The sequence below is a fragment of the Curcuma longa genome, chromosome 8, assembly GCF_044706935.1.
Source record: "Curcuma longa cultivar G26 ecotype Majalengka, Jawa Barat chromosome 8, ITB_CL_G26_1.1, whole genome shotgun sequence".
Lineage (NCBI taxonomy): Eukaryota > Viridiplantae > Streptophyta > Magnoliopsida > Zingiberales > Zingiberaceae > Curcuma > Curcuma longa.
In genome coordinates, this window is record NC_133868.1 from 9,337,926 (window position 1) to 9,364,888 (window position 26,963).

At 35.7% G+C, this 26,963-nt stretch overlaps 1 protein-coding gene across 1 annotated transcript; it reads left to right on the top strand.

Annotated features, from left to right (window-relative positions):
* The first annotated feature begins 1,931 nt into the window (after positions 1–1,931).
* LOC141832990 (phototropin-1A-like) lies at positions 1,932–25,680 on the top strand. The gene is made up of 24 exons (XM_074720364.1): positions 1,932–2,207; positions 3,636–4,362; positions 5,987–6,169; positions 6,469–6,560; positions 6,662–6,941; positions 7,141–7,360; positions 7,478–7,548; positions 7,884–7,990; positions 8,951–9,000; positions 9,112–9,216; positions 11,008–11,067; positions 11,137–11,226; positions 11,726–11,802; positions 12,872–12,956; positions 15,055–15,135; positions 15,551–15,654; positions 18,308–18,357; positions 18,673–18,779; positions 18,860–18,982; positions 20,040–20,091; positions 22,188–22,300; positions 23,339–23,479; positions 25,164–25,270; positions 25,373–25,680. Exons 2-23 carry the CDS (start codon positions 3,638–3,640, stop codon positions 25,260–25,262), a joined length of 3,015 nt encoding a protein of 1,004 aa, XP_074576465.1. The 5' UTR covers positions 1,932–2,207; positions 3,636–3,637; the 3' UTR covers positions 25,263–25,270; positions 25,373–25,680.
* The last annotated feature ends 1,283 nt before the right edge of the window (positions 25,681–26,963 follow it).

A 26,963-nucleotide genomic window follows, 5' to 3' on the forward strand; every position in this document is an offset into this window, starting at 1 on the left:
ATGGTCAATTGTAACTTTTGGATTTATCTCTTCATATATGATTGTAAGGACCGAGCATGTGATACTGTTGGGGTGAAAAATTTTACCTTTTGTTGTAGTAGTAGTATGTAGGCATGTACAATATTGTGCAAATATAATAACATGATTTAGAGTTTCCATAAGCAATTAAGATATAAAGAGGTGAAAACAACATTCAATTTATTGTGAATGGATATAATGAGGTGAAAACAACATTCAATAGATTGTGAATGAAAGGGCCTTCATTCAAATTTTATCCATAAATTGCATCCATGTCCACCAACATGATTAGACATTAATTATGAGTGAAAGAGCCTTCACCTAAGTTGTATTCACAAATCACATCCATGTCTAACATTTTATAGTTGGAAGCTAATCATATGCATAAGCTCGATTATGAAAATTAATAGATAAAATTCTTAAAAGAACCAACCTTTCATGATATATATAATAAAATAAATGATTTATACTTTGGGCTGAAAAAATCATTCTTTTAATTTCAGCTTAAAATATTTACATGTTAATTGACTCCAATCAATTATGTCGTATATATGAATTTTTCTATAAACTGGCTTGTTTTGATTCATCAGTTTATGATAAAAGCACTCTAATATCTTAAAATAAGTGATTTTGGCCAATAAATTCAATTAGTTACATTTTATGAGTGTTATATATATATGTGATGTTCAATTATAATGTTTTTAGATTGAAAAGGATATTAATTTATTGGTTAAAAAATGATCACCTTGATTATCATTTATTTCAATATAATATCTAATTATATATATCATTTTCAATAAAATGAATAAGTTTGGACCATCACAAAGTTTATAAAGAGACAAATTTAATTTACTATATATTTTGGATATGTATGATTTAAAATAAAACATAAAAGACGAAACATGACTTTGATAAATCACAAGTAGTCTGCATGATTGTGGCAGACGACGACAACACTAAGAAATTGTTGTTTTTTTTATTACTCTCATGTAGTTATTAACATTTTATTCTAATACATTAATTAATTTATAGTTTATATCCTAAACACTATTTAACAGCATCAGTTCTATTACACAATGTTAACTATATATTCAACTTTCATATAAAAGTGATCTACCTTTTTTTTTTTTGCTCTTCCATTAGCAAAAATATTTTATTCATATTGCTCGTCCACACATGTTTAGATCACCTAAAGAGTTCTCGTGAATTATTTAATATTCAAGTTGTGAGTTCTACTTTTGAGTCGTTGAGTTTTAAGGTTTCAAAAAATTCACTAGAATCCAAAATTTAAAGAGCTTTTAGTTTGGATCATAAATCGTTATATATTTAAAAGATGTTTATCAATAAATCATAAATATTTAAGTAGGACGATATTATTAAGTTGATAACCGAGAGGGTGCTTAATGGAAACATAATCTCAATCGCTGAACAGTTGCCTCACCAATTCAAACAGTCGACCCGGAGGAATCCAAAGCCATACAGAGATCAAACCGAATTTAAATATACAAATCATCGATGATTCCTTCATCGTCTCCACTTAATGAAAAACAAATATCTTGTCCAAAACCTACTAAGAACGTGATCCTTAGTTTCACATATCTGCAGACATTTCCAACACGTACGTAGCTCTCAACTAGCATCACTGGATTCAGTAGATCACGGAGACCGCCAAGCCGGAAGGCGACGACTCGGTGGTTAAAGGAACTGGACACCGGCGAAGAACAAGTGGGGGCTGGGGTGGGCCCGAGGGCCATGTGAGACGTCCCACGTGGCGCCGCCTTGACCATCCACGTCCCCTGTGGGCTCCGCGTGGGCGCATAAATCTTGTTGGCTTCCCCGTCGGATCACGAAAGCACAAGTCTGCGGCTGCGCATGGGTCTGATGTAGAGTGATCAGTGATCGCGCCAACAAGTTGGCGCTGCATCCTCATCTTGGATAAGGAGACTATTTCTGCTCTTCCCACGCTCAAAGCCATGTGATCTTCCTCACTTCTCTCCACCCAACGAGAAAAGAGAGAGAGAGAGAGAGAGAGAGAGAGAGAAAAGGGCAGCTTCTGATCTCCAATCATTCTTCCTCTTCAGCTTTTGCAGATTCTCAGCGCAGCCTCTTCAGGCAAAAGGTCGCCCGCTTTAATTTCAGGGAGCAGAAACGCGCAGCTCGGCCACAGCCTTCATCAGCAACTCCTTCAGGTGCTCGTTTTCCTTCTCTATTGCTCCCGAAGATCTTGCCGCTTCCTAATCTCATTCTCGTTTCCTTACTGAATCTCGACGACGTAAATTAGTTCTTCGTGCGATAATAAAGTTTTCTTCGTTAATCTTTATCAGTGTTGCTTTCGGAGAGATAGAGAGGGCAAGAGATTGGTTAGTGTTTCCCCACCACAAAATTATATTAAAATTTTAAATTAAATTGGAATGAAAAAGAAACGACTACTGCTGGTTCTTATCCTTACGAGAGTATTGCCCTTTTCATCTTCGGGACTTTCTTCGTCGTATCTGCGTCCGTTGCTAGCGACGTCGATTAGTTATTTAGTTTAGTGGTTTAGGGTCTATAAATGAACTCGCTGGTGTTTATTAAATTAGGGTTTATTCATTAAGATTTGGGTGGCCACTGAGTCCGAGAGTCCGTGATAATAAACATGTATAATGCGTGAGATGAGGCGTACCTCTCCAGACAGCCAGACAGGTGAGAATGAAATATAATTAAAAAACAAAAAGATAGTACCACTGATGAGGGAGCACAATTGATTTAAAATCATAAGATGGGGCGAGACAACACGAGGGGAAGGAGACGACGACGAGGAGGTAGCTAGACGACGAGGAGGATGAGCGACGACGTTGGGATCTCCAAGGCAGATCTAGGTGAAGATGTTTATCATCATCATGCTTCTATTTTTACACGAGTGTATATATACATTCTACTATATATATATATGGCGAAGGTAAGTAGTGGTCCTTCAGGGTAGTTCAGTTGATCAGTTCAGTTCAGTTATCCTACCACGTTAGATTTCATCAGCCAAGGGTAAGGGTTGATGGCATGGTGTGCATAGCCAAGTGAATGTAGAAGAAATTGTAGAATGCCTTGATGCTGCAAAGGGTAAGGGTTGATGGCATGGTGTGCATAGCCAAGTGAATGTAGAATGAACCTTTCATGCTGCTGTAAAATGCCTTGATGATTGGTGGCATGGTGGGCATAGACAAGTGAATGAATGTTCGAGCTAGCATGTCTCTTCATCTCATTGTTTAATGTTTTTATGATCTGGCAGCATGTGTGGAGTGATATATATTATCCAATATATACATGACAGAGGTTTTGGATCTTTTTGGCCTTTTACTTTGTTGGATTCCATTCCGTTTACTGATTGGTGAATCAGGTTCCATCCTATCCCCAAAAGTAACATCATTTTTTTTTGATTGAGGATCTATCATCTCAGCGGTTTCAGCGGTTTCACATGATCAATTTTATGATTATTTAAAAAAAAATAAATCAAAAATTATCACAGCGGCCAAACATCCATTATGCTCATGTATCAATTTGGTATTGTTTATTTTGCTGTTATTTATTTATTTATTATTTATCGTATTATGATTGTTTTTTAATATTGTATAATTTTATTGTAGGGATGGAGGACAAGTCCCCGACTAATCGACCCACGACATCCTCATTGGTCATACCTACTTTGCCGCGCGACTCTCGTGGGTCGCTCGAGGTGTTCAACCCCACCAGCTTCGCCACTCGGCCCCACCATGAACCCAATAACCCGTCTTCCCCCTTTGCGGCCTGGCAACCGCGCTCCGACCCGGTGCCTCAGCCCCAACCGCCGCACGCACCATCCGCAGAGGACGACGACGACGTCATCCGACCATGGTTGGCTCTCCCCTCCGGACCGACGGATCAGCACCACTCCGAGACTGTCTCTGTCGCCAAGAAGACTTCCTCCTCCTCGTCCTCGGTCGCTGTCTCCCAGGATGCCGGCGAGGCAGCACAGCGGGCGGCGGAGTGGGGCTTGGTGCTGAAGACCGACGAGGAGACGGGGAGGCCGCAGGGAGTCACTGTGCGGAAGTCGGCCGACGAAGCCGGGGGCAAGGGCGGCCCGTATCGGGTTTCTGGCGGCGGTTCGTACCGGAGCTCTGAGGATTCAGATGCGTCGGTGCTGGCCTCTGGAGGAGGTAAGGAGAGGGGAGGGATCCCTAGGGTGTCGGAGGAGCTTCGAGATGCGCTTTCCGCCTTCCAGCAGACCTTCGTGGTGTCCGACGCTACGAAGCCCGACCATCCCATTATGTACGCCAGCGCCGGATTCTTCAACATGACCGGTTATCTAGCCAAAGAAGTCATTGGCCGAAACTGGTATGCGAAAATTTTGACCTAAATCATACTGTGAAGTTATCTTCTAGAACTTTCAGGTGTGGTGTGCGAAAATTTGTTGGAGAACTTTTAGTGCTCTGATAAAACTTAATTTGAGATTTAGCTTGTTTTCTCCGATGGCGTTAAAACAGGAGACTAGGAATATTGATAGACGTTTATATAACATAGGCAAGCAATTTTATTAACGAAATCCATCTTAAAGAGAGGATGTGTAAGCTAAGTAGGATAGTGATGGAGACATGTTGGAGCATCTTTTGGACTTTGGTATGATTTGGCCAAAGTTGATTAGAAGATATCATGGTTGATCTGGCAAATAGTTTAATTATTTTGATGTCTGTTTGATTTAATGCTTTTGTGGAAATTCATTTTGTTGGTAGGAGAAGGTCACTTTCAAAAAGTGACACATTAAACTACTATTTCATATATTGTCCGAAGGAGAAAAGTAGCATTTCAAACTAGTGAAGTAGTTACTCAAAGCGAGGGTATTATGAAGGATCAATCACCTGGATGAGGATCTTGGCATTGCAAATTTAGATGAAAATCCAAATCATTGTAGGATGTTTAACACTTTAGGTTTTGAAATAAGGTGAACATTCATGGTAGTGTATTGGTGGTCAATGCTGAACATATTACTGTTCTTGTCATTTTACAAGAAAGAATGCAACTTTTACGATTTGTTATTTAGACTCAAACTTGTGTAATGCATCATTAAATTAGGAGAGTGTTTGAGACATTTAATGTAAGTGTGATGAGATCTCAAGGAAATCACTCTAAAGTGGAGGTTTAGGGTATTGATACAATTAGACTCAATTTGCCTAGAGGAGAAAAAAACATGAGGTAGGTACTTTTTCCCTGAAGATGTGGAAAAATTTGTTTCATCAACTTCATTGGATTTAAAAGCATACCATTATGAAAACAATGATTGAAGTTCTGGAGGTGATTAATGAGCTGTAGATTCACATGACTAGATGGTTATATAAATGCCTATATCCTCTGGAAAAATCACTAGACATGTGAGGTGGGTAAGACACATAGTGATCTCAAATGACACAGTGTACCTCAGATCATCAAATGGGGAAAAGAGTAGATCTATAAGTTACCCATGGTTGTGGATCTAGGGAATCTTCCATTGTGTTGGAGTAATGTCATTGCCTAGATCGGGTTCAGTAAGAGATGTGAATTCGCTGACTTTGACATATGTATTATTAGTGGAGTAGGTCAAGAGAAGCAAGCCCACTTTGGAATATCATCAGTGAATTTTCATATGGAGCAATGAAGCAAGAAGATCACATTGAGGTGGAGATTTGTTGGGATGGACTAGTTGGGCCACACATATCCTTAGAGCATGCAAGTGTGTGCTTAAGTGCATGCGAACAAGCACCTTGCCCATGTCCCAACCACCCCTAATTTTTTTGTGTGGCTTTCTTGGTTTTTCAACTGGGTTGACAAACATTCGGAGTTGCGATGTTTGGGTCCTGTAGGGTACATACATAAATCACCTATGTTTATGGTTTCTGAAAGGAGAACATAATTTATGCATAAAAGTTTTGTTGTACATTTTATTATTTAAACTTACAATTCTTGTGTTTTCTGGACTTTTTTGCAGCCGCTTCTTGCAAGGTTCTGGAACTGATCCATCAGAGATTGAAAAAATAAGGGAAACGCTGTCAGCTGGTACAAATTATTGTGGTCGTATATTGAATTACAAGAAGGATGGTACACCATTTTGGAATCTTTTGACTATTGCTCCCATCAAAGATGACGAAGGAAACACCCTCAAGTTCATTGGGTAGGATACTAGTAAAAAGGTTGCTCTCTGTATGATGATTATGAGAATAACAAAGATCATCTTTGACCAAAAAGAAAAAAAAATGGAAAACAAGGATCATCTTGGTACCCACATCTATCATCCAACCTAAATCATATATCATTTTTGCTTTTGGATACAATGCCGCTTAATAAATTATCTCATATTGAATCTTTTATATGCTTGGCACTAGTCTCTAACAGTCTAACGCTTTTGCAAAGTGATTTATACCCTGTGTAGATTCTATCTTACAACTGAAGTTTTTGATTGTTTTCTTGTAGGATGCAAGTGGAAGTTAGCAAGTACACAGAAGGATCTAAGGATACAATGGTACGACCCAATGGATTACCAGAGTCTTTGATTCGTTATGATGGTAATGAGCCATTTCTGTACACAAAGTACACCAATGCTTTTAATTCCAATTTGTATACTAACTTCCAGATTTATGTTTACTTACATAAACAAACTTTGCAGCTAGGCAAAAAGATAGAGCACGCAGTTCAGTTTCTGATTTAGTAATGGCTGTAAAGGACCCAACCAGACTTTCAGAATCAAGAAATTACACTCATATGAGGAAATCTGAAGGTGGTGGACAACCTGTGACATCTGAAGTTCCTGCAAGGAGAAAATCAGAAAATACCACTTCAGTTAGGCGCAATTCACGCTGTGAAACAAGATTCTCAATGCAAAAAATTTCTGAATTACCTGACTCTACAAAGAAATCAAGAAAGTCAGGATTAAAGTCCTTCATGGGGTAGGTTTGATAATGCAGTATATCTTTTAGAAGAATGCACTTATGCCCAACTCAATTGAGTAATCACCCTGTTTAAGCTCTATTTTGTCTACCAGCATCCTGTTAGATGACACTAATATATTGCAGGTGTCCTTGTAGCAATAGAGAAAAACACAAATGGAACAAATGACCAGTTATATCTCATGTTTATTGTTTGCAGACTTATTGGCTTAGGCCATGGAAACAGTGAAAAACATGAGCATGCTGTAGCTATTATGGAGGAAGAACTATTGATGGAAAGTGATGATGAAAGACCAGAGAGTTTTGATAATGTAGAAAGAAAAAAGGAGATGAGACGGGGCATTGATCTTGCCACAACCCTAGAACGTATTGAGAAGAACTTTGTCATCACTGATCCAAGGCTTCCTGATAATCCTATTGTAAGATTCTTGTACTTTTCATTTCAACTGCATGTTTTGGTTGTTTCTGATGGAAAACAACGTGGTATGGAAATTGGAAACAGGAAGAAGTTAACATTTCAAAATTTTCTATTTCAGATATTTGCATCAGACAGTTTCCTCGAATTGACAGAATACTGCCGTGAAGAAATTTTGGGAAGAAATTGCAGGTGGGTAGGATGCTATTTTTTTTTCTTGCCACATGTTGTATTTTATGGATCATGAACTTTGACTCCACTACAGTTGATTTCAAGTACACAAATACAGATCAGCCTCCTGTACATAACTGAAGTGAGATGGTAAAAATTGAATTGTGGAAGCTGATTTCAGGCACCACATTTTCCCATATGATTTGCTAACGTGTTACGCTAAATTCTGTTTTTAAAAAAAAATCTATTTGAATAACTACACTAGCTCACATTAATGGCTTTGGAATATGAAAGGGCACACTTCCAAATTCGACTTTGCTGTTTCTTTTTAACTTTTGGTTCTATTGAATCTGTAGGTTTCTCCAAGGCCCTGAAACTGATCCAGCTACTGTGAGGAAAATAAGAGAGGCTATTGATAACCAAAGAGATGTAACTGTACAGTTGATAAATTACACGAAAACCGGTATTGCCTATTTGTTCATTTAAAGCATGAAATTACTGTTCAACCTGGCTACAATGATTTCATACAACTGTACTCTGCTATTTTTCTTAATGGCGATAAATTGATAGAGATGGTATCTTAAGGAATATTATATTCCCTATTTATGCTATTACTATCACATGTTGAATTACATTTGCATTAAAGTTTCGTCCAATAGTATTCTAGCCTTGGTTAGGTTGGATAACTAGGGCATTGGATTTACGATTTCCTTGTAGCTCTCTTGTAATGTTCCAAGTCCAAAGCTTCTTTTGGTTAAATCTACATTTCCACTAATATTATTTTGCTGTAATAATCGTTGGATTCTCTGAATTCCTAAATGTTATTTCTTTGATTGGGACACAATTGACACATACTTGAAAGATGAAATCACACGTTTGGAATTCTGTCTTTTCCACTGTGGCATTGTCATCTTGAATTCAGTTGTCATGTTTAACAGGTTATAATCAGGTATGCCCTTGAGGCCTTGACTTCCGCTTGTTAAGATAGTAAACGAAGGGAACTTTTTAAAAGTAGTATGAACATTTTCATAGATCACAATGCATTTGATAGTTCAAAAAGTAGACTAATTAGAGTTGAATTGAAGGTGTGAATGATGAGAAAGACCAATGAAAATTAGTTAGCTGAAAGAAATGCACATTGACTAGGTTGTACCAACAACACACTTTTACATTTGGCTCAATGTAGGGATTAGAGCTATATAAACTGATCTCAAATATATGGAACAGATGGTTTGTTGTTTTTAAAAGTTTCTTCACACAAGCCTTCTCTTCAAAACCTTCCTTTTCCTTTTGCACTGTTGTCTTTTGCTAACTCTGATTTTTTTGACTCTCTTATTAAAATGTTTGCTAGTTAATCATCTTAAAGAACATTTTTTTAATTCATCGAAAATCATTATATTTTTTAAATGTTTTCATATGTTAGGCAAAAAGTTCTGGAATCTTTTTCACTTGCAACCCATGCGTGATCAAAAGGTACATCCATAAGATAGGATTATCCTTTTTGTTGTTCGAAAACTCCTCACTCGTGTTACTTAGTAGTCATATATGTCAGTAGATTTACATATAATTCCGCTTCTTCTACAGGGGGAAGTCCAGTATTTTATTGGAGTCCAGTTGGATGGAAGTGAGCATGTTGAACCACTTCAGAACTGCATACCAGAAGATACTGCCAGAGATGGTGAAAAGCTGGTAAGTAGTTTTATTCACCTGAAGCCGTCAATTAACATGATTACTACTAAGTTGAAGTTAGAGTTTTATATCTTCCACCACCAAATAAAACAATTTAAATAGATTATTCTTTGTAAATTTTATGCCTTTTCATGCTAGTGAAAAATGAACACTGAAAAGTCACCTGTTATTGTATGATGCATAGAAATTATTTATATTAAGGCATCAGGCTTCATATCTTTCTCAGCTAGCAAGTGAAAAATATTGTCGATCCTTCAGCTTTAGAACTCTAGATCTTGAGTATGCAGCATTGTGAATATCAAGCCAAAGAAGAAAACTCCAGCTTTATTCATTGAGAATTAGGATGAGAAAAAGATGCATCTATATTTTACTAATTAGAAAAGGTATTCAAATAATATAGTAACTAAAATTGACTTCTCATGAAATAAAGGAGAAAAAAATGCTGGTCCACCAATTTCACTTATTGGAAGGGTGTCCAAGAAAAGGTAATGAAGAAAATATGCTCCATGGATGTATTAAGTCAATTTCTACTCATGCTTGGAAAATATGTCCCAATAAAGATGTTGACAACTCGCCGGTGTCAGGAAGAATCATGTGGTTCAAGATTTTGGGATAAATTTAATGTTTTCTTTAAAATTTTGAGCTCTAAGTTTCTATACTTTTGTTTAAGTTTTAAGAGTGGGTTTTAAATTTAAAAAAAATTGGGAAAAATTTGTTAGAGATTTTTTAGAATAAGGTAAGCTGGTATATTATAAAGAATTAGTCCTTTAAAAAGAGGTTATGATCTCACATAATCGATTCAATCTTCCAATGTATGATATTTTACCTCTCTTCTTGAGATTTGAGTGTTCTTGATAGCATGGTTTAAAATATCATGATGTCTCGCTTGATATAGGCGAAACATTTTTTTCTGCCTGCCGACCGAACCAGCATTGGCACGTTCAATGTACCGCTGTTGTGGAGGCATCGCAGGGGCCTCGTGGCTGTTGCGGAGACCTTGCGACCGCCACAGAGGCCTCATATGGGCCTCGTAGCTGTCACAGAGGCCTTGTGCGGGCCTTGCAGTTGCTCGGAGGCCTTGCGTGGGCCTCGCGGATGCTGGCAACGCGGAACAGGGCGCGAAACACGACGAAGGCAGAACATGCTGAAGAAACTTAGCTTTTAATTAAATAACTTATGTTAATAATTTCAATCAACTCCTAGTTATAGTTGGAATAATTTAAATAGACTTAATTAAACCTTAATAAAATTATTCCATTAATTTAATATATATATATATATTAAAAAATTTATTTTATTTTTTGTATTTTTTATATATTTAGATTAATTTTTGTGTTAATATATTTTATATTTAAAAAATATCGAAATCATATTGGCATGATACGGTACCAAAATCATATTATTCCGGTCCAGGACCGAAATCCCCGATATGGGCCGAGATTTTAAACCTTGCTTGGTAGTGTGGTCCTACTTCAAGTTGGCATCAATCTGGTGCTTTATCAATTTTATTTTTTGATGTTTTTGTGTCACATAGTCATCCAGAAGCAATCAACCATGACCTAATAACATCCCTTTATAATCGGTACCATTTTACTGTTTTAAAACAATTTTGGCCTGCACAATTTTTCAGTTCATGTCAAGTAACCTTAGATATGTATAGTTGATGAGTGGGTTTGTAATCTTGACATGTTTAAAGGATGGAGAGTTCATTATGGTTTTCCCATCTTTGCAAATTTCATTTCCCCATCTGATTTGTAGTTTTAATTACAATGGGGGTTGTTTGGCATTTAGGTGAAAGAAACTGCATATAATGTTGATGAAGCTGTTAAAGAACTCCCAGATGCTAATTTGGTAAGCTTCATTAGTTTTCTTTTTTTCTTAGTCGTTATTATTCTCATTATATTTCGTGATAATGTGCAGAAACCTGAGGATCTATGGGCTAATCACTCAAAGGTGGTTCTCCCAAAGCCCCACATGGGGAGTAATTCATCATGGAGGGTCATCCAAAAAGTACGTGATATTAAACTATGCAAGGCTTACTTAGGGAATAGAATTTAGTTAACATCACAGATGTCCACTCCAATAAATTTATTTCATAGAAAAAGTCCAATGCTTAAGCTATCATAGATTGAGGGAGGGAGATCTTACCCTTACATAGAGGAGAGGCTATTTTCATGAGTTCAACCTTGTTTTCCTATGTTGCAATGGAGCAACATTTCTGCTGCACCATTGTTTACCTATTGAGAAGAGAAGAGAAAGGATGACATTTCTTTTCATTAAGTTACTTCATCTTAATAAAATGGTAAATAAATTTCTTCTTACAGTCAATCCATCTTGAGGGAGGAATCCTTTGGTTGAACAAGAAAAACTTGTTACATCAGTTTCAATGACGAGGCACTAGTCCACAATTAGCTGTCTTGACAGAAATCAAGTTAAATAACTCAATGGATATTCATGGCTTTTGTTTCTGTATGGTGCAGTTTAACTATGCAGTTTTACTTTTCTGCAGGTTCTGGGGAGTGGAGAAAATATAGGATTGAAACATTTCAGACCTGTCAAACCTTTGGGCTCAGGGGATACTGGCAGGTGACTATTTTCTTGATGAAGTTCTCTTTTCACTTTTGGCCTATCCCACTAATTTGTTATTGTGAGCAAAGTTAGAGCACCTCCTAGATGACAATCTACCCCAACCAAGCTTCCAAAAAATAGAAACAAGAATGGCTAAAAATCAATTTTCTCCTTAATGAAATTATAATCCCATTCAGTAATGAGAGACGATGGAGATTATACCAACATGTTATACTTGAATTTATGCAAGAATCTTAATATGAAAAGGAAACGAGATGATAGGAAAAAAAATTAAACTGCTGTGTCATTAAGAATTTTGACATTTTTTTTCTCTTTCCTTTAAACTCTTTTTTTTTTTTCCAAAACAAGCAGCCAAGCATATTTTCTACGCTAGTTTTCATGTCACCAGAAAAGAGAATAAAAAGAAATAGAAAGTTTTCCATACTAAATGGGGATTGGATGACCATCACTTATCCTGTACGACACCACATTTATGTACATGTTTTAGTTTTATAAGTTGCTGTTCCACACAATTGGGTAGCTTGTTATAGTACAGATTGCTGACTTACATTTGAGACCTCAGCTGTGGGAATGGAAGTACAATGAGAGGTGCATTAAATTGTGTTTTTTCTTCGCACAAAATCTCCTGAACTAATTTAGGTCAATTATGTTAGTCTGTGATGGTCATATGCCATTTTACATTCATTGGTCTCAAACTACTGGAGGAAGAAGCTTTTGTGTAAGTTACTAATTCTGCTATAGTTTGAGATCCGTCAGTGTTATCAACAGCTCTGAGTATCATCCAACAAATTACTTACCTTTATCTCCAAGTTTTTTGAAGTTAGGTGTTTGGAAATATTTGTGTATATTCAACATGTGCAACAATATGCTTGCTTCAATATTTGCCATTTAACCAATATAATCAACTTTTTTACTATGAGAACATATGCTTATAATTCTAGTATGGGACTTTGAAGTCATCACTAATTTAATTTTATCTGTTTTCTGTTAAACTCTTTATTCAGTCTACTTATATTTGTAAACTTAAACTCATTGATCTAAGGACTCTATATGGTTTGCATTGCAGTGTCCACTTGGTGGAGTTGGTAGGTACAGGAGAATGCTATGCTATGAAGGCTATGGATAAAAATGTCATGCTCAACCGTAACAAGGTAAGCTCCATTGTGGTAATTGACCATGTACTTGAAATTATTGCACAAAATTGGCAAATTGTAAGGATTCCAAAAGGCTTCTTCATGTTTGGGAAATCCAACTATCTTGCTGCCAGGTTCAAATCAGTTTGACTCTGGTTCCGGCTGAACTCATCCAATTTGAGTAGGAATTGATCCTGATTTGAACCTGAAGCAAACCAAATCAGTCTCTAACTGATACAACCCTCAATTGGCCAATCTAACACCAAATAGAATTCAAATTCAATTAAATCAGAACTAAAACATCTTGGTTCAGCGCTAGATAATCTTAATTCCTGTTACTGCTCACAATTTAACTCTTCTAATCCTCAAATAACATCCTAATTAAACCTCGGAATACAACACCAACTTGATAGGTTTGACCAAGAATTAGAAATGCAGAATTTTTTCTGGTTCCAATTTCCATTTAAAGTTCAGATCAAGCTGAATTTTGTCAAGCACTTATACAAATAGAATACCCGTACAACTACCGTATCATATGCATGGTTTGAATTCTTGTACTGTGCAAAACAGCCGAAATGTATCAGAAATCACCAAAACTTGATAGCACTCGGTACTAAAGTTCAAAATCTCGAGTTGTGTCGTAGTTTTAGTCTTTAACCGAAACGATGTTCCAATATCGTGCTAATACTCTCATGCATGGTGTCGGTAACAAATTGAAGGTTGAAGGAGGAAGGAGATGAAGCAAAAGGAGACATTGTCTGTGCTGAGTGGTATCAAGTTTTCGTAATTTACTAGAATGATATGTGTCGACTGTTTCACATGGCACTGTACAAGATTTAAAAACTGCTCAGCACAAATTCCTTTCTTCAACTCTATTCCATTACCGATACCATGCATCAAAACATTGGCACGATACTGAAACAGTATCATTCCAGTCAAAGACCAAAACTTTGGCATAACTTGAGACTTTAAATCTGGTTCATATGGGGACACATTATGGTCTGGTAAAAGGACAACCAATTAACCATCACTTAGATTTTATTTGAAACATCATGTTTTTGGCTTTAAATTGTTATAAAACAATGTCACTATATATAGATTGAGTAAACTAGGCATTGCTATTATTATTATTATTAATATTGTTGTTGTTATTCTTTTTGTTTTCTTGTTTCTTGTTCTTGATTCTGGTTTGGGAGTAATGTAGAATTATTTTGGTTCTAACTAGCATTTAAAGTTCAGATCAAGCTCAATCTTGGCAAGGGATTGGGCAGATAGAGTATCAATACCACTAGGGTATATCATATGGACACATTATGGTACCATCACTTAGATTTCATTTTAAACATCATTTTTTTGGCTTTAAATTCTAATAAAGCAATGTTAATATATATTGATTAAGTAAACTAGCACTATTATTATATTGTTTTTGTTATTGTTATTGTTATTGTTTTTGTTCTTGTATCTTGTTTCATATTTCTTTCTTGGTCTTGGTCCTGGTTCTGGTGCCTTATTTTCTGGTTCTTGGTTCTTCTTCTTCTTATTATTATTCTTATTGTCATTATTATTATTATTATGAAGAGTTTAAATTTTTGTTTTAAAATATAATGATGGAGAATGATGTCTCTTGGTTTGGCTTTAAAAAAATGGCTTTTCTTTTCCAAAGGAAAAATATCTTTTACTGACTGAAGTTTTGTTTATCAACCGGAATAGTAGAAAGTAAGTAAATACTCTATTTGGTGCAGCTTTTCAAGAGATAAATGGAGCCTAAACTTCTGATTGTGTTTTAAATTTATTTTTTATTACTCTCTACATATATGTTGTGTGTTCTTTCTTATCTTTGTGTATCAGCTTGCATCACAAAAAATTCCTGAGTTACAGTATAATATACCTCAGAAATATAAAGTTTTCTTTTCATAAATTAAGAATCGGATCAGTTTTCAAAGTTTGTCTTCATACTCGATACAATTGAAACAATTGTTTCCTGTAAGACTTCTATGGCACAAAGTCTAGATCTTTGTTTTCATCATTGCCATTCTTCTTTTCTCTGTCTTCTCTGATGCTAATAATATTTAATTTGATGTATCACCTGAGTTTTTATCATTTCATGTTTCTTTAGGTGCATAGAGCTTGTGCAGAAAGAGAGATACTTGATATGTTGGATCATCCTTTTCTTCCTACATTATATGCATCCTTTCAGGTAGTTAACCCCAACTTTTATTTTATTTTATTATTTTATTTTTAAGTCCTCTTTGCAACTAAGAAGCTGATTAAAACTATCTTTTATAAACATCATGGTGATGATAATATATAAATAGGAATTTACTATTCTATTAAAGTTTGCTAGACTAGTGAATCTGGTAGTTCAAAATGTCTGGAGGCTAGATTCACGTCAAAGTTACTAGTTTTTTCCCTTAATAAACTTAGTGGAGCATAACATATAACCATATCTGATTGAGATTGTATGTAAAGCATTATTGTACTCATTGCATCACAGACTAATCACAGTTTTGCAACCACCTATTTTAATTACTATCTAAAGGTATTTGTTGATGCAAAATATACACTAATGTCTATCTGAAGCAGTAATAACCATGTATTGTTCTATACTGCAGACCAAAACACATATATGTTTGATAACGGATTACTGCCCTGGTGGAGAGCTTTTCTTACTATTGGATAGGCAACCTGAGAAGGTCCTCAAGGAAGATGCTGTTAGGTAGCTGTCATACATACACTCTTTTAATTGGTGATTCTTTTATTTCTTAGAAAATACATCTACAACAACAACAACAACCACCAAGCCTTATCCTACTAGGTGAGGTCCGTTCTTACAAAATACATCTAAATAAATTTAAATGCATCATAAGAAGTTACCTATCGAAGTAATAAGGCATTTTTGAGATTTTGTTTTTCTATGTGTCCAAAAAACTCTTTTCTATAATTAATATAGCTAAGCTAGTTAATTATGGATCCTATCTTCACTTGCATTCTTATAATATTAATTCTTATAATGCTTAAAAGAATTAACAGTTCCATTTTCAAGTTCTTTGATATGACAAGCTTTTAGAATTCTTTTTGTGAATTTGATACTGGTGTTCGTTATAGTTGGATTGCTGCAATATAAGAAACATAAATGTATAACAGATGGTCTTACAGTAGTGTAGACGATGGCAGGTGATAAAGGAAGCAAAGCCTTTCCAAGTGTGGCCTACTCAACATTCTTTTGTCATTTCCTTTCTTTATTAATCATTTAGCAGAACCACCAATGACAATAGGAGTCATTTCAAGTTTTTTCTTGATATGATTTTTTAAAGTGATGATATCATTACTATTATTTCCTTACTAGAAGAATGTTTGGTTAACTTAGATGACGGCTTTGTGGGGTGTATTTCTAAACATTAAGCTTATTAATTGACTCTTCTATATGCAACAAGATGAGGAAGAAGATTATGTAGATCAGTAGATATGCATTGTTGTTCTCAATTAGAGTGCCCATCTACCATGGTATAAAGCGCTTTTCCATCAGACAACTATTTTCTTTATTTCTCCACCTGTGTAATGCATGCAAATCTATTGACAACTCCAGCAACATGCTTGAGTACAAGTTGTCAACTCTCAATGCCTGATTTACCTGTTTTTATCTCGCTGTGGGGCCAGTGAGATTGGGCCGCTTGGAGTGAGCGAAATCACTTTTTGCACCATTGAGTACAAGTTGTCAACTCTCAATGCCCAACCCATAAGTGCCAAAGTAATGAGCAATTGAGAACTTCATATGTTTCCATTGTCCCATATGGTACTTAACATCTTTTTTTTTTCATTTTAAAAGAAGTGATATAGTTATACATCACCATTAGCTGCATAGCTCATTAAGCTTTTGACTCTAAAAGGAGCAATAGGCTTGTACCTCAATTTGTTTCTCATTTTTCAACAAAGGCTTCAGCAACAAGGAGCACACCATTACTTTGTTGCACTTTTAACAACTCAACTATCATGGTTTCCATATCTATAACTTCAAAAGTTGATTTGCAAGCACCATGATTTGCTTGGATTGGGTTATGAGGCCTGCTTTGCAGGCTCTCTGCTCATATGAGCATTTTGATCAATTTAAGCTAATCATTCATGATAGTCCCAATTGTTCTTACAATGTTCCTGCATATCTAACCTGCCTTTGATTTAGTTCCGCATTGGAGAATTTTGGCTAGAGGAGAGTTTATAGGCTTAGACAAGTGAATTATCATTAACTTGGGTTTGTTATGTTCAAGGTTTAAAGTCTTGTTCCAGACTTGCTGGTATCTGTGCCAAATGCTAACAGTAGCATGCTACTAGTGGGAAAAGAGAAGAGGAGTGTTGTAGAAGAAGATACTCGGTTGCTGCTTATGCTTTTCAGTTGGTGGAGGAATTTAACTTCTTTTTCGAGACCAAATTCGAACGCAGAAGAGGTCATAGTAGTTTGTCTTGTGTGCCACTTGGTCACGGGAGGAAGAAGGTTTCCTTTTTAATGCAAAAAGAAGTTTCCTCCCACCTCATGTGTCGCTTTGCCATCGGGGAAGAGATTGTTCTTCTCTTGCCTATGTTGCATAGTTGGTTTTTGTGTCTCATGAAGTTCCCTTGTGTTGGTCGCTAGTAGGAGTAAGATGTTTTGTTTGTGTTAATCCACATGGAATGCAGTGGGTTTTAAAACCATAGTTATAGTTAGTAGTAGCAAGCCTAATTGTAGGCATGGTGAGTTTTGTTTATTGATTGTGGTAGTTGAGTTGCCATTCGTTGGGCCTTAGATGTTGCTGGTTAGAAATGATTATAGGCTATGGTTGGACTTGGAGATGAAGACGTACCTGTGGGAGATTTTAATATAGGTATTCCGATTAAAAAGGTCTGCCTAGGAATTATAATAATGATGATTTCACTTGGACATTTGACGAATATATTAAGCTTTAATTGAGGATGTTTTAATATTTCAGATTTTAGTCCCACTTTGGAGGTTGTGGACTAATGAAGAGGCTCTATAAGAATAATTCAGTGAATTACGACAGATAATTTTAGCTTAAGCATTTTGTGTCTATGGTTGGTACAGAATGACTACTCTTGATCTATTCCCCACTGACATAGATCATCCAGTACTTATAGTCGGTGTGAAGAGAGTACACAGAGAACTTGCACTATTCTCTTATCGAACACAGTACAGCCCATTTGGATTTCTTCAAACTCTGATTCTTGACATTATTATTCATTGGAAAAAGTTCTGCAATTGTTCTGAAATATGTGTTCTAGTATTTCAAGAAAAACACCCATGAATTTCTTGTTTTGAAGGTCTTCATTTTCTGTTTCTAGTAATTACTCTCTCTGAATGCGAGCACATCCTATTTGTACAGGTTCTATGCTGCAGAAGTAGTTGTAGCACTTGAATACCTTCACTGTCAAGGTATGCAGATAGCTCTGTGGAACTCTCAGCTGTTAATTCCTATTCTTGTTCTGAAAAATGCCTCCTTTCTCAAGTAAGTGACTAAATCAGCAATCCTGGTACAGCACCAACCTTATATCATTTCGGGTGGGACCAAAAGTCTGGTTTAGAATGATATTTCAAACCTTGATTACATGTATATTTGCTTTTTCTTAGCCTTGTAGTAATGAAGAATAACACCTTTAGTTTAAACTTCATGAACTGGCGAAAAATTTTCTGTTGAATTCTTATGTTGTATATCAGTGTCTTTCTGTTGTTTAAGTATATTTTCTATAGGTATCATATACCGGGACCTAAAACCAGAGAATATCTTGCTTCGGAGAGATGGCCATATTTCTTTGACAGATTTTGATCTATCATGTTTGACACCTTGCAAGCCTCAGGTGGGTATATTATTTGATGCCATCATATATGAAACTGGAAATGTCATCTTTACATACTATCTTTTCTGCATCCATCTCAGCTTATCCTGCCAAAAGCTGAGGATAAGAAGAAACAGACCAAAGGAGGGTCTCCTCCAATTTTTGTGGCTGAGCCAATGCGTGCATCAAATTCATTTGTTGGAACAGAAGAGTACATTGCACCGGTATGTATTGGTGGAATGAATAACTAGACGACATCTTCCTTGATATACAACTACTTCTACAGATAAAATTACACATTTATTAAAGAAAAAAATTTGTGATGAAAATTAATGCTTGGTTTTATACTAACTGAAGACCCTCTTTACCTCTTTACAACTATATAAAGAAGTGCCATGAGTTATCGTGTCGTGAGTGAGTTTAGTCCCACATTAGGCATTTTAATTTTAGACTTTACGTGAAGTCCTATTTATACATGTAATAGGTGTCTCTTACAAGAAGCTGCAATACAATATTTTCTTTCCATTGTCTACATAGTGTTGAACCACTACTTTGCTGGGGTTAGCTTCTCCAAAAGCAAGCCCCTGAAAAGGAGGTTGTTGATGGCAATGGCCCCCTCTCATCCAATCTATCTATGTTGGCATTCCCTAGCTGCCTCCCTCCTTGCTCACCTCTTGCAGCGCGCTTGCGAAACAACTAAAAGCTATGTCGTTATCCATTTGTCGATGACCACCTCTCCTCGTCTTGGATCTCCATCACTTGCTTGTTGGTCTTAAGCTCTTCTTCTAGCAATGGTCGACTGTCGCCAGATCTACTCTGGCAGTGCCCTTCTCTTCACATGTGGTTCGACCCAATTTTCATATTCTTGATCTATGATTCAAGAAGTAACACTTGCAATCAAAAGGTTTGTGATTATGTTTATGGATATGACCTAGCTTAGATCCAACATAGACATGGATGTTTTGTGCTAAGATGGAAATATTCAAACTGACCTTAAACCAAGCAGCACCTCACTGAATTGTTAAAAACTATACTAGAAAAAAGATTAACTGTATAGTACTAGAAGTTGGCATTTAGATGCAAGTAGCTGAAGGGCAGAAAATTATTTCTGCATTAATTATATACATGAAACTGTTAACTGCAACATAAATGATTTAGTTGGTTTAGCTAAATGACTGTCATTCTCTGCATTAATAAGTTTGCTATGCTTGTTTTGTGAAGTTAATATTTCTATGCTATATTTGTTCATACAAGACCAATATCTATGATCTTATGTTGCAGGAGATCATTACTGGAGCTGGCCATACTAGTGCAGTTGATTGGTGGGCACTCGGTAGGTGGTATATTTTGTGGCAACACATTACCCAGCTTTTACCATGTTTTATGTCTTCTTTAAGTGCATGTGTTTGTTTGATATTATTCAAACTTGTTGATGCTTTGGAACATAAATGAGTGAATAATAGGAATTTATTAATTCACAATAGTGAAAACACATCAAGTGTATGGGTTCAATAATGGAGTAAGTTAATGGTCAACAAATAGGAGGGAACTGAATCCTTGTTCTCGTTGAGTTGTACTCTTTTAAATCTTTATAATGGTTCTAAGCCATGGGAGGTAGGGCAATAACTGAGACCACTTGCAGTGTTCCCTGTATTTTCAAAAGATTGCCTTGTCCATTCAATTAACTCGGAAATTTCAAAAGTTGGCCTGGCATCTGATGCTGTTGCTGGATAAAGCTTATTCAAACTGTTTGTTTCTGATGTTAGGCAGGATGGATTTTGACGGCATTCAAGGGGGGTTGGGGATGTAAAAAATGCATGGAGGTTTGTGTAGCCAACTCTGTCATTAGTCTATAGCGAGCATGACATGTCTGGCATGTCATTGAAATCCTTCATCCTAATAACAATAGTTTGACAACTGTAAAATATATCCACATCACGTGTGGGAAATCCTTCAGCAATAGGTTGACAACTCAAAATTGGCACCATTATCTGTGATAATTTGAATAGTGTGCTTTTTGCCAATTGTTTGTACAACTTCCTTAAATCAATTCACAAAAAATACAGTTACGTTATTAGCTAACACAAAATTGTAAATCAAACTCTATTTATTCAATGAATTAATTAATTGTAAATATAACTTTGATCATGTAACAAGACAAATACTAAGTTATGGAATATGATTCTTTCATGGCAATAGAGGAAATTTATAACTCTTTTTTCTTGGGATTATATATGATTATGACTTTATTCATGTAACTCATTGTTACTTGAACGATTTAATCAATATCTTACATATATGTTTGCTTGTTTGCAGTTGAAATAGTTGGGAGTCATGTTTTGTTTTACACTTGCTAGCCAAATAGGAAATTATTGTTAAAACAAATTCAATCTTAATATTGACATTTGCAACTCATCAAGCATCCCTGATGTTGTCCATGCATTGACAACTTTTCTGCCACTATGTCTATCACTCTCATGCTTAGAGCGACCTCCATATTAGGAGTGGGACTACACTCTGTACATGATGATCTATCAATGCTTGGCTTCTATTGCTGTCACTGTTAGATGGTCAGTTCTTAAAATATTCCTTGAAGAACCAAAGAACTTCTGTGATACTTTAGGAGTTTTGATGACCTCAAGGTATCTGCTGGCAAGAGTAGTTTCACTCTCATAATACCTCCACCAGGGAATGCAATTGTTATACTTCCATTGGTTGTATACCCACATTTTTCTAACTATGCCATGTCTTGTGATGGAAGATCGACAACTTCCAATGTCATGAAAGAACTTGAGTAGAGAAGGACTAGAGGTGGGGGAATTATGAAAACAAATTCAATAAGATGGGTTTGTTTTTTGTATAATTATAAGCTCAAACAAGCATATATGATCCAAAAATTGACAATAGTTATTACATGCCCAATTTCTGTTGTGTAGCCATTGCTAGTGGTTACTACTTGTTACTAAGCTGTACACCATCAGTTACAAGACACTAATTCCATGCATCACATGTTACATACTGCATGTACCACCCAGTATGTACTGTGGTTGTACCACCAAAATTGAGTGGCTGCCTACTAGTCAACCATGGGGCAGGTAATTCAATTGTTTCAAGTGGAGTGATATGAAATTTGAAAGTCTGTTGAGACTCAATTTCTAGTAGCTATTTACATGAATCAAGTTATTCTTTCCTTTCATTACTTTCAGAAAGAAAATACCCAGAAATGGATCTAGAAATGTCAATTGTTTTTGTTAAATAAAAAGAAGCTAGAACATCCCTATGATCTCCTTTCAATAATTATTTCTAATAATCTTACAAATATATTGTGATGGAACTTATTGCATCTCTTCTTACATGAGTACCTCAGTGACAAATTGTGCATCAATTTCAGTAATTTCACTTATTTTACCCCACATTCTACTTTGTTAGGCATTCTTCTTTATGAGATGTTGTATGGTTATACGCCATTTCGAGGAAAGTCTAGGCAGAAGACATTTGCTAATGTTCTTCACAAGGACCTAAGATTTCCTGGAAGTATCTCGGTGAGTTTATTTTTGTTTCATCAATCGAAGTATTTCTATCAAATTACAAAATTGGCAAAATTCTATATTTTTTGTAGCAGTATATACTTAGTTAATTCTAATCTGTGACAAATCTGAATATTTGCAAGTTAAAACAAATGATCATGTAAGCACTCTAGATGATCTTTTGTCCTCTTTGGACTGTTGTTGAGCTCATATATTCATAGAAGTAATTTTTATTGTCTCCAATGAACAAATGTTTCAAGAAACTCAAGTGAATAAGTGTTTCATGAATAAGAATTAGAGGAGAAGTATGATATAAGCATATCATAATGATTGAATAACAATTAAACAAGTATAACAGTTTGATGCTCTATGGTGTTCATCTTAAGCCTAAGCTACAGATGGTACCAATTTATACATGTGTTCTTTAACACCCAGCAGCCTCTCCATCAAAATACACTTGAGCATGGATCATGGACAAATTTGTAAGAGATAGTAAGCCCAAGGTACATGGGTTTGCACAAACTGAGTCCATGTTCAATGATTATTCAAGAATACTTAACAAGAGGATAAGATGGGGCTACTGACAGTGCCATCTCATACACTTCTTAAGATTTGATTTCAATATTCCTTTACCTTGAAAGATTAGCCAATAGGTGACGGGCACAATGCAATTATCATTTCATGGTTTAACCCTTACTCCAAAATTTTGATATTTGCAACTTTTCTTGCCATGCCAAAGGAACATGGAAATCAGTAGAATCTTAAATCCTATTAAAGCAAATTATAGTTAATATAACGATATTTTTTTGCACTATTCACCATATTGGAACCGACTCCAAATTTTACAGCCTTATTCCTGGAATATGATTCTAAATGCTAGGTGTAAGGTGATTGATTGGGTATGATCTGTTCATTGATTAAATAATTTATATATCGCATTCATCCTCTTATTGGATGTGCACGGTTGATCTGTTCAGAATTTATGTTGTGAATTTAGTTGGATTTATTCTACTTTGCATGATTGTTAAATGTTGGCCTTGTTATTTTGAGCAGGCAAGCCTTCCTGCAAAACAGTTGATATATCGGTTGTTGCATAGGGATCCTAGAAACAGATTAGGCTCATGCCATGGAGCTAATGAAGTTAAGCAACATCCCTTTTTCCATGGCATCAACTGGGCTCTTGTGCGTTGCATGGTAGGATTACTGTGCTCAAATATTTGTTATGATGCTGTTATAATCCTGGTATTCTTACTTGTTTAAGCTTACTTTGTTCATGTTATATGTTATTGGCATGAATTTTATGATTAACCCTTTAAGTTGTATAAGTAGGAAAACAAATACAAGCCTAGTTAAAATTCTCAAAGAACTGATGAATTTGCTAAGGTTGCACAACTAAATCATCTCAGTGTCGGACATTATTGTTTAAAAGATTCTATTATACAAGGTTCCTGTCCATAAGATGATCCATCCCTGTGCAAACAAGTTCCCATAATGCGAGTTATCTCTTGTGAACATTTTCTTTTCATTTTGGTCCTTGATTCTGCTGAGGAAAGACACCTAACTAGTTTCTAGTTACCTTTCTACTTCTCTGTCATTGCTTCATAGCTTAGCTATAGAAAACCGATAATACATGCTGCTTCTATCCTTGACAAGTCTCTCAGGGCTTTCATTTTCCCTTCATGCTTGACCTTGGAACATACCTTTTCAAAAAGTTTGGTCCTCAAATTAGCCATTTCCAATTTATCAATTCATTGCTTATGTATTCTCTATCTCTCGATCTTGGTCGCCACAATATGTTTGACAGACTAAAGGGGGAAAAGTGAAGTTGAGGCTGTTCTCAGCCTGCCTATGTTTCCTAGTGTAAAGAACAAGATCGAAAGTAGGACATCTTTGCCTGCCAGTTTAGCTTGACTGGTTAGTACCTTTAGCTTGGTTTTTTTATTTTCAAGATTGGTCTGAATCTTTCTTCAGCCCTTTTGATGGCTTCTCTTTCAAGTTTTCTTGTGATGACAATTTTTCCTTTTCTGATTACTATATTAGAGATGATCTTGATCTGCAATATTTTTTTCATTCTCATCCTTCTACCACTCGGGCAATGATGTTTCTGGGTGTAATTGGCATTCAAAGGGCAAGGGTCCTGATGTGGTTGGCCTTCAACATAAGCTGCGTAGTAGATAGGTGCACTTTTTGATCAGATGGGCTCCCCATCATTCTTTTCACTTCCAAGCTTTCAAACTTATTTACTATCTCCTATCCCCCTTCACTTCCAGAAGACAACTACTCTCATGTCATACATCTTAGATAATTAGAGTAGTGGATACATTCTTCTGTACTCTTTGCTTACCAATAACTAGATTGTTTCTAAAACACAAATGGAATAGATGGCTAGGTTTTCACTGAGCTGGACAGTTTCATGAACACTGATCGGGCATAGGAACAATAGCATGCATAGGGGAACTTCTTTGCTGAAGTTTGCAAGTAATTGATCAATGAAAAAATGGTGCCAGTCACAAAAATTTAGCAACAGAATAAAAGAAAGGACGCAATATAAACTCTGCAGTTTTGCTGCCAACACCAAAGTTCTAGTCAAATAATGTTTATCCAATCAATCTATCTAACTAAGAGCTTTGATGCAAGGAATTAAATAGTAGCTTGTGTACGGATTTACTTTTCATGGACATTTAGTACGATAAATTATGCTGGGATCTTTCTCCATCTAAGAGATGGTTAACCAATAACCCTAATCGCTCATTGTTACTGGAAGTTCTGTATAAAGATTATAATGTGTTTTTCTTTCTTGATAATCAAGCAATTGACTTGTGTGTTTGATTGCTTTGGAGATTTAGATCTTAATGAGTGATGCATCTTTCTTTGTTAGAACCCTCCCAAGCTGGCCGCTCCTCTATTTGATACTAAAACTGCAGAGGATGCTAAAATGGCAGATCCAGAACTAGATAATCTGCAAACTGTCTTTTGAGTGAGGAGGTATTTGCTTATATTCACGAGCATGTTATATATAAGCCTGTCACTATATTTCATGTATTTAATATACCCTTGAGTCAATCGCAAAAGCTATTTTTTCCCCAGAGTAACTGTTTGGTTCTACATTGTGATGGCGATGAGCGGCGGCTGGGTATCTCTTGGCATGCCACATATCTATAAAGCTGCATGATTTATGCTAAGGTGGTTCCTCTCCATGCACATATTCTACTTTCTTTTCAGAGGTCTGATTTAGCTGCTACAACTAGGACAATTAACAGCAAGCTAGGAATGATGTCCTTAAATTCTAGTGGTTGCATCTTCTTGTCCAACAGTTTCACTTTTCCCCTTAATTTATTGTATTTGCTTTGTTAAATAATTGCTTGGATCTAATGTTAAACTAAGGTTTTTATCTACACCTACGCATTGTGATCAGCTTTACTGGTAAATTGCAGCAGCATATCCAAATTTGCTTTTCCAGATTAACATCTTGGTAGATTTATTCTGAGAACTAGGAAAGTGTATTCTAATGCGTTGTTGTGATCATGCAAGGTAGCAGATATAATTTGATATCGTGTGAAATCAGATAAAGAACAAGAAGGATCGCAAAGATAAGAATACCCTTGTGGCCCTAAGCCAAAATTTAAATTTATTAATTGCCTAAGTTTATCAACTTCATAGTTAATGTGTGCAAGACTATCGGGTATTAAGGTGGTTAGCTGTTTAAAGCATGCTCTTAGTTTATCATGTGTAAGTTAATTCTCTATGTGCGATATGTTTAAACATTTAAAATTGTCTATGTCCCAGGTTTGTAGTCGACTAAGTCCATTTAGATAGATGGGTTGTCGGGATAAGCTCACAAGGTGCATTTGGTTCTATAGAATTATTATTTTATATTTAAGATAGATCGGTTGTTGGGATAAGCTTGCGTCTTGCATTTGGCTCTGTGGAAAAGTGATTGAACACAAATTCAATCTTTTACTTATTTGTGGCACAGCATGTCAGACAGCATTTGGGTGGATCTACCCACTGAAAGAAATCTCATGTTCTTTGATGTTGCACATCAATTTATTATAGAACACCGTTTAAACAATATGCCCAATCGTACTTTACAATAATATCATACAATCAATGGTAGGATAATATCGACTTTGTAGTCAAATATTTGGTTCGTCAATACAATTTTTAGGTCAAGCATTGCTTTTAATGCATCATATCTTATCAACAATCATAATCAAAATTTGCACCATTAAATTTTCTATTCAACTTATGCGAAGTGGCTGGGCGTGGTATGGCAACCAATTTAAAGGCAACTCAAATGTCAAAACTAAAGTAAACAGGTATAGTAATATAAAACATCGGGCTGTTGTTATAGATTCACCTTAAAAGAATTGAATTTTAAAAACAATATGGAACCAAAATTTTTAATGATGATTAAAAATAGTCAAACATTTAACTACACCTATGCAATAATACCGAATACCTTACATGGACAGAATAACAAATGGGGATTATGTTAAGTTGGATTACAATGCATGTGTTGTGCACTATATATATAATTTAGATTCACAGGTGGATTAATCTATTTATTAAATGATATAATGTGTAATGTATTTTATTGATTCAAGAAAATTGAATACCTAAATTATATAATTTAAAAAAAATACATGGACAACTGGCAATCATAAATGGGAAAAGT

What these genes read in the sequence shown, in the direction of transcription:
- LOC141832990 (XM_074720364.1), top strand. Translation starts at nt 3,638, where the DNA reads ATGGAGGACAAGTCCCCGACTAATCGACCCACGACATCCTCATTGGTC. An exon ending in GATAAATTACACGAAAACCG is followed by an intron (nt 7,991 to 8,950) that starts GTATTGCCTATT and finishes TTCATATGTTAG; the next exon opens with GCAAAAAGTTCTGGAATCTT. An exon ending in TCATGCTCAACCGTAACAAG is followed by an intron (nt 12,957 to 15,054) that starts GTAAGCTCCATT and finishes ATGTTTCTTTAG; the next exon opens with GTGCATAGAGCTTGTGCAGA.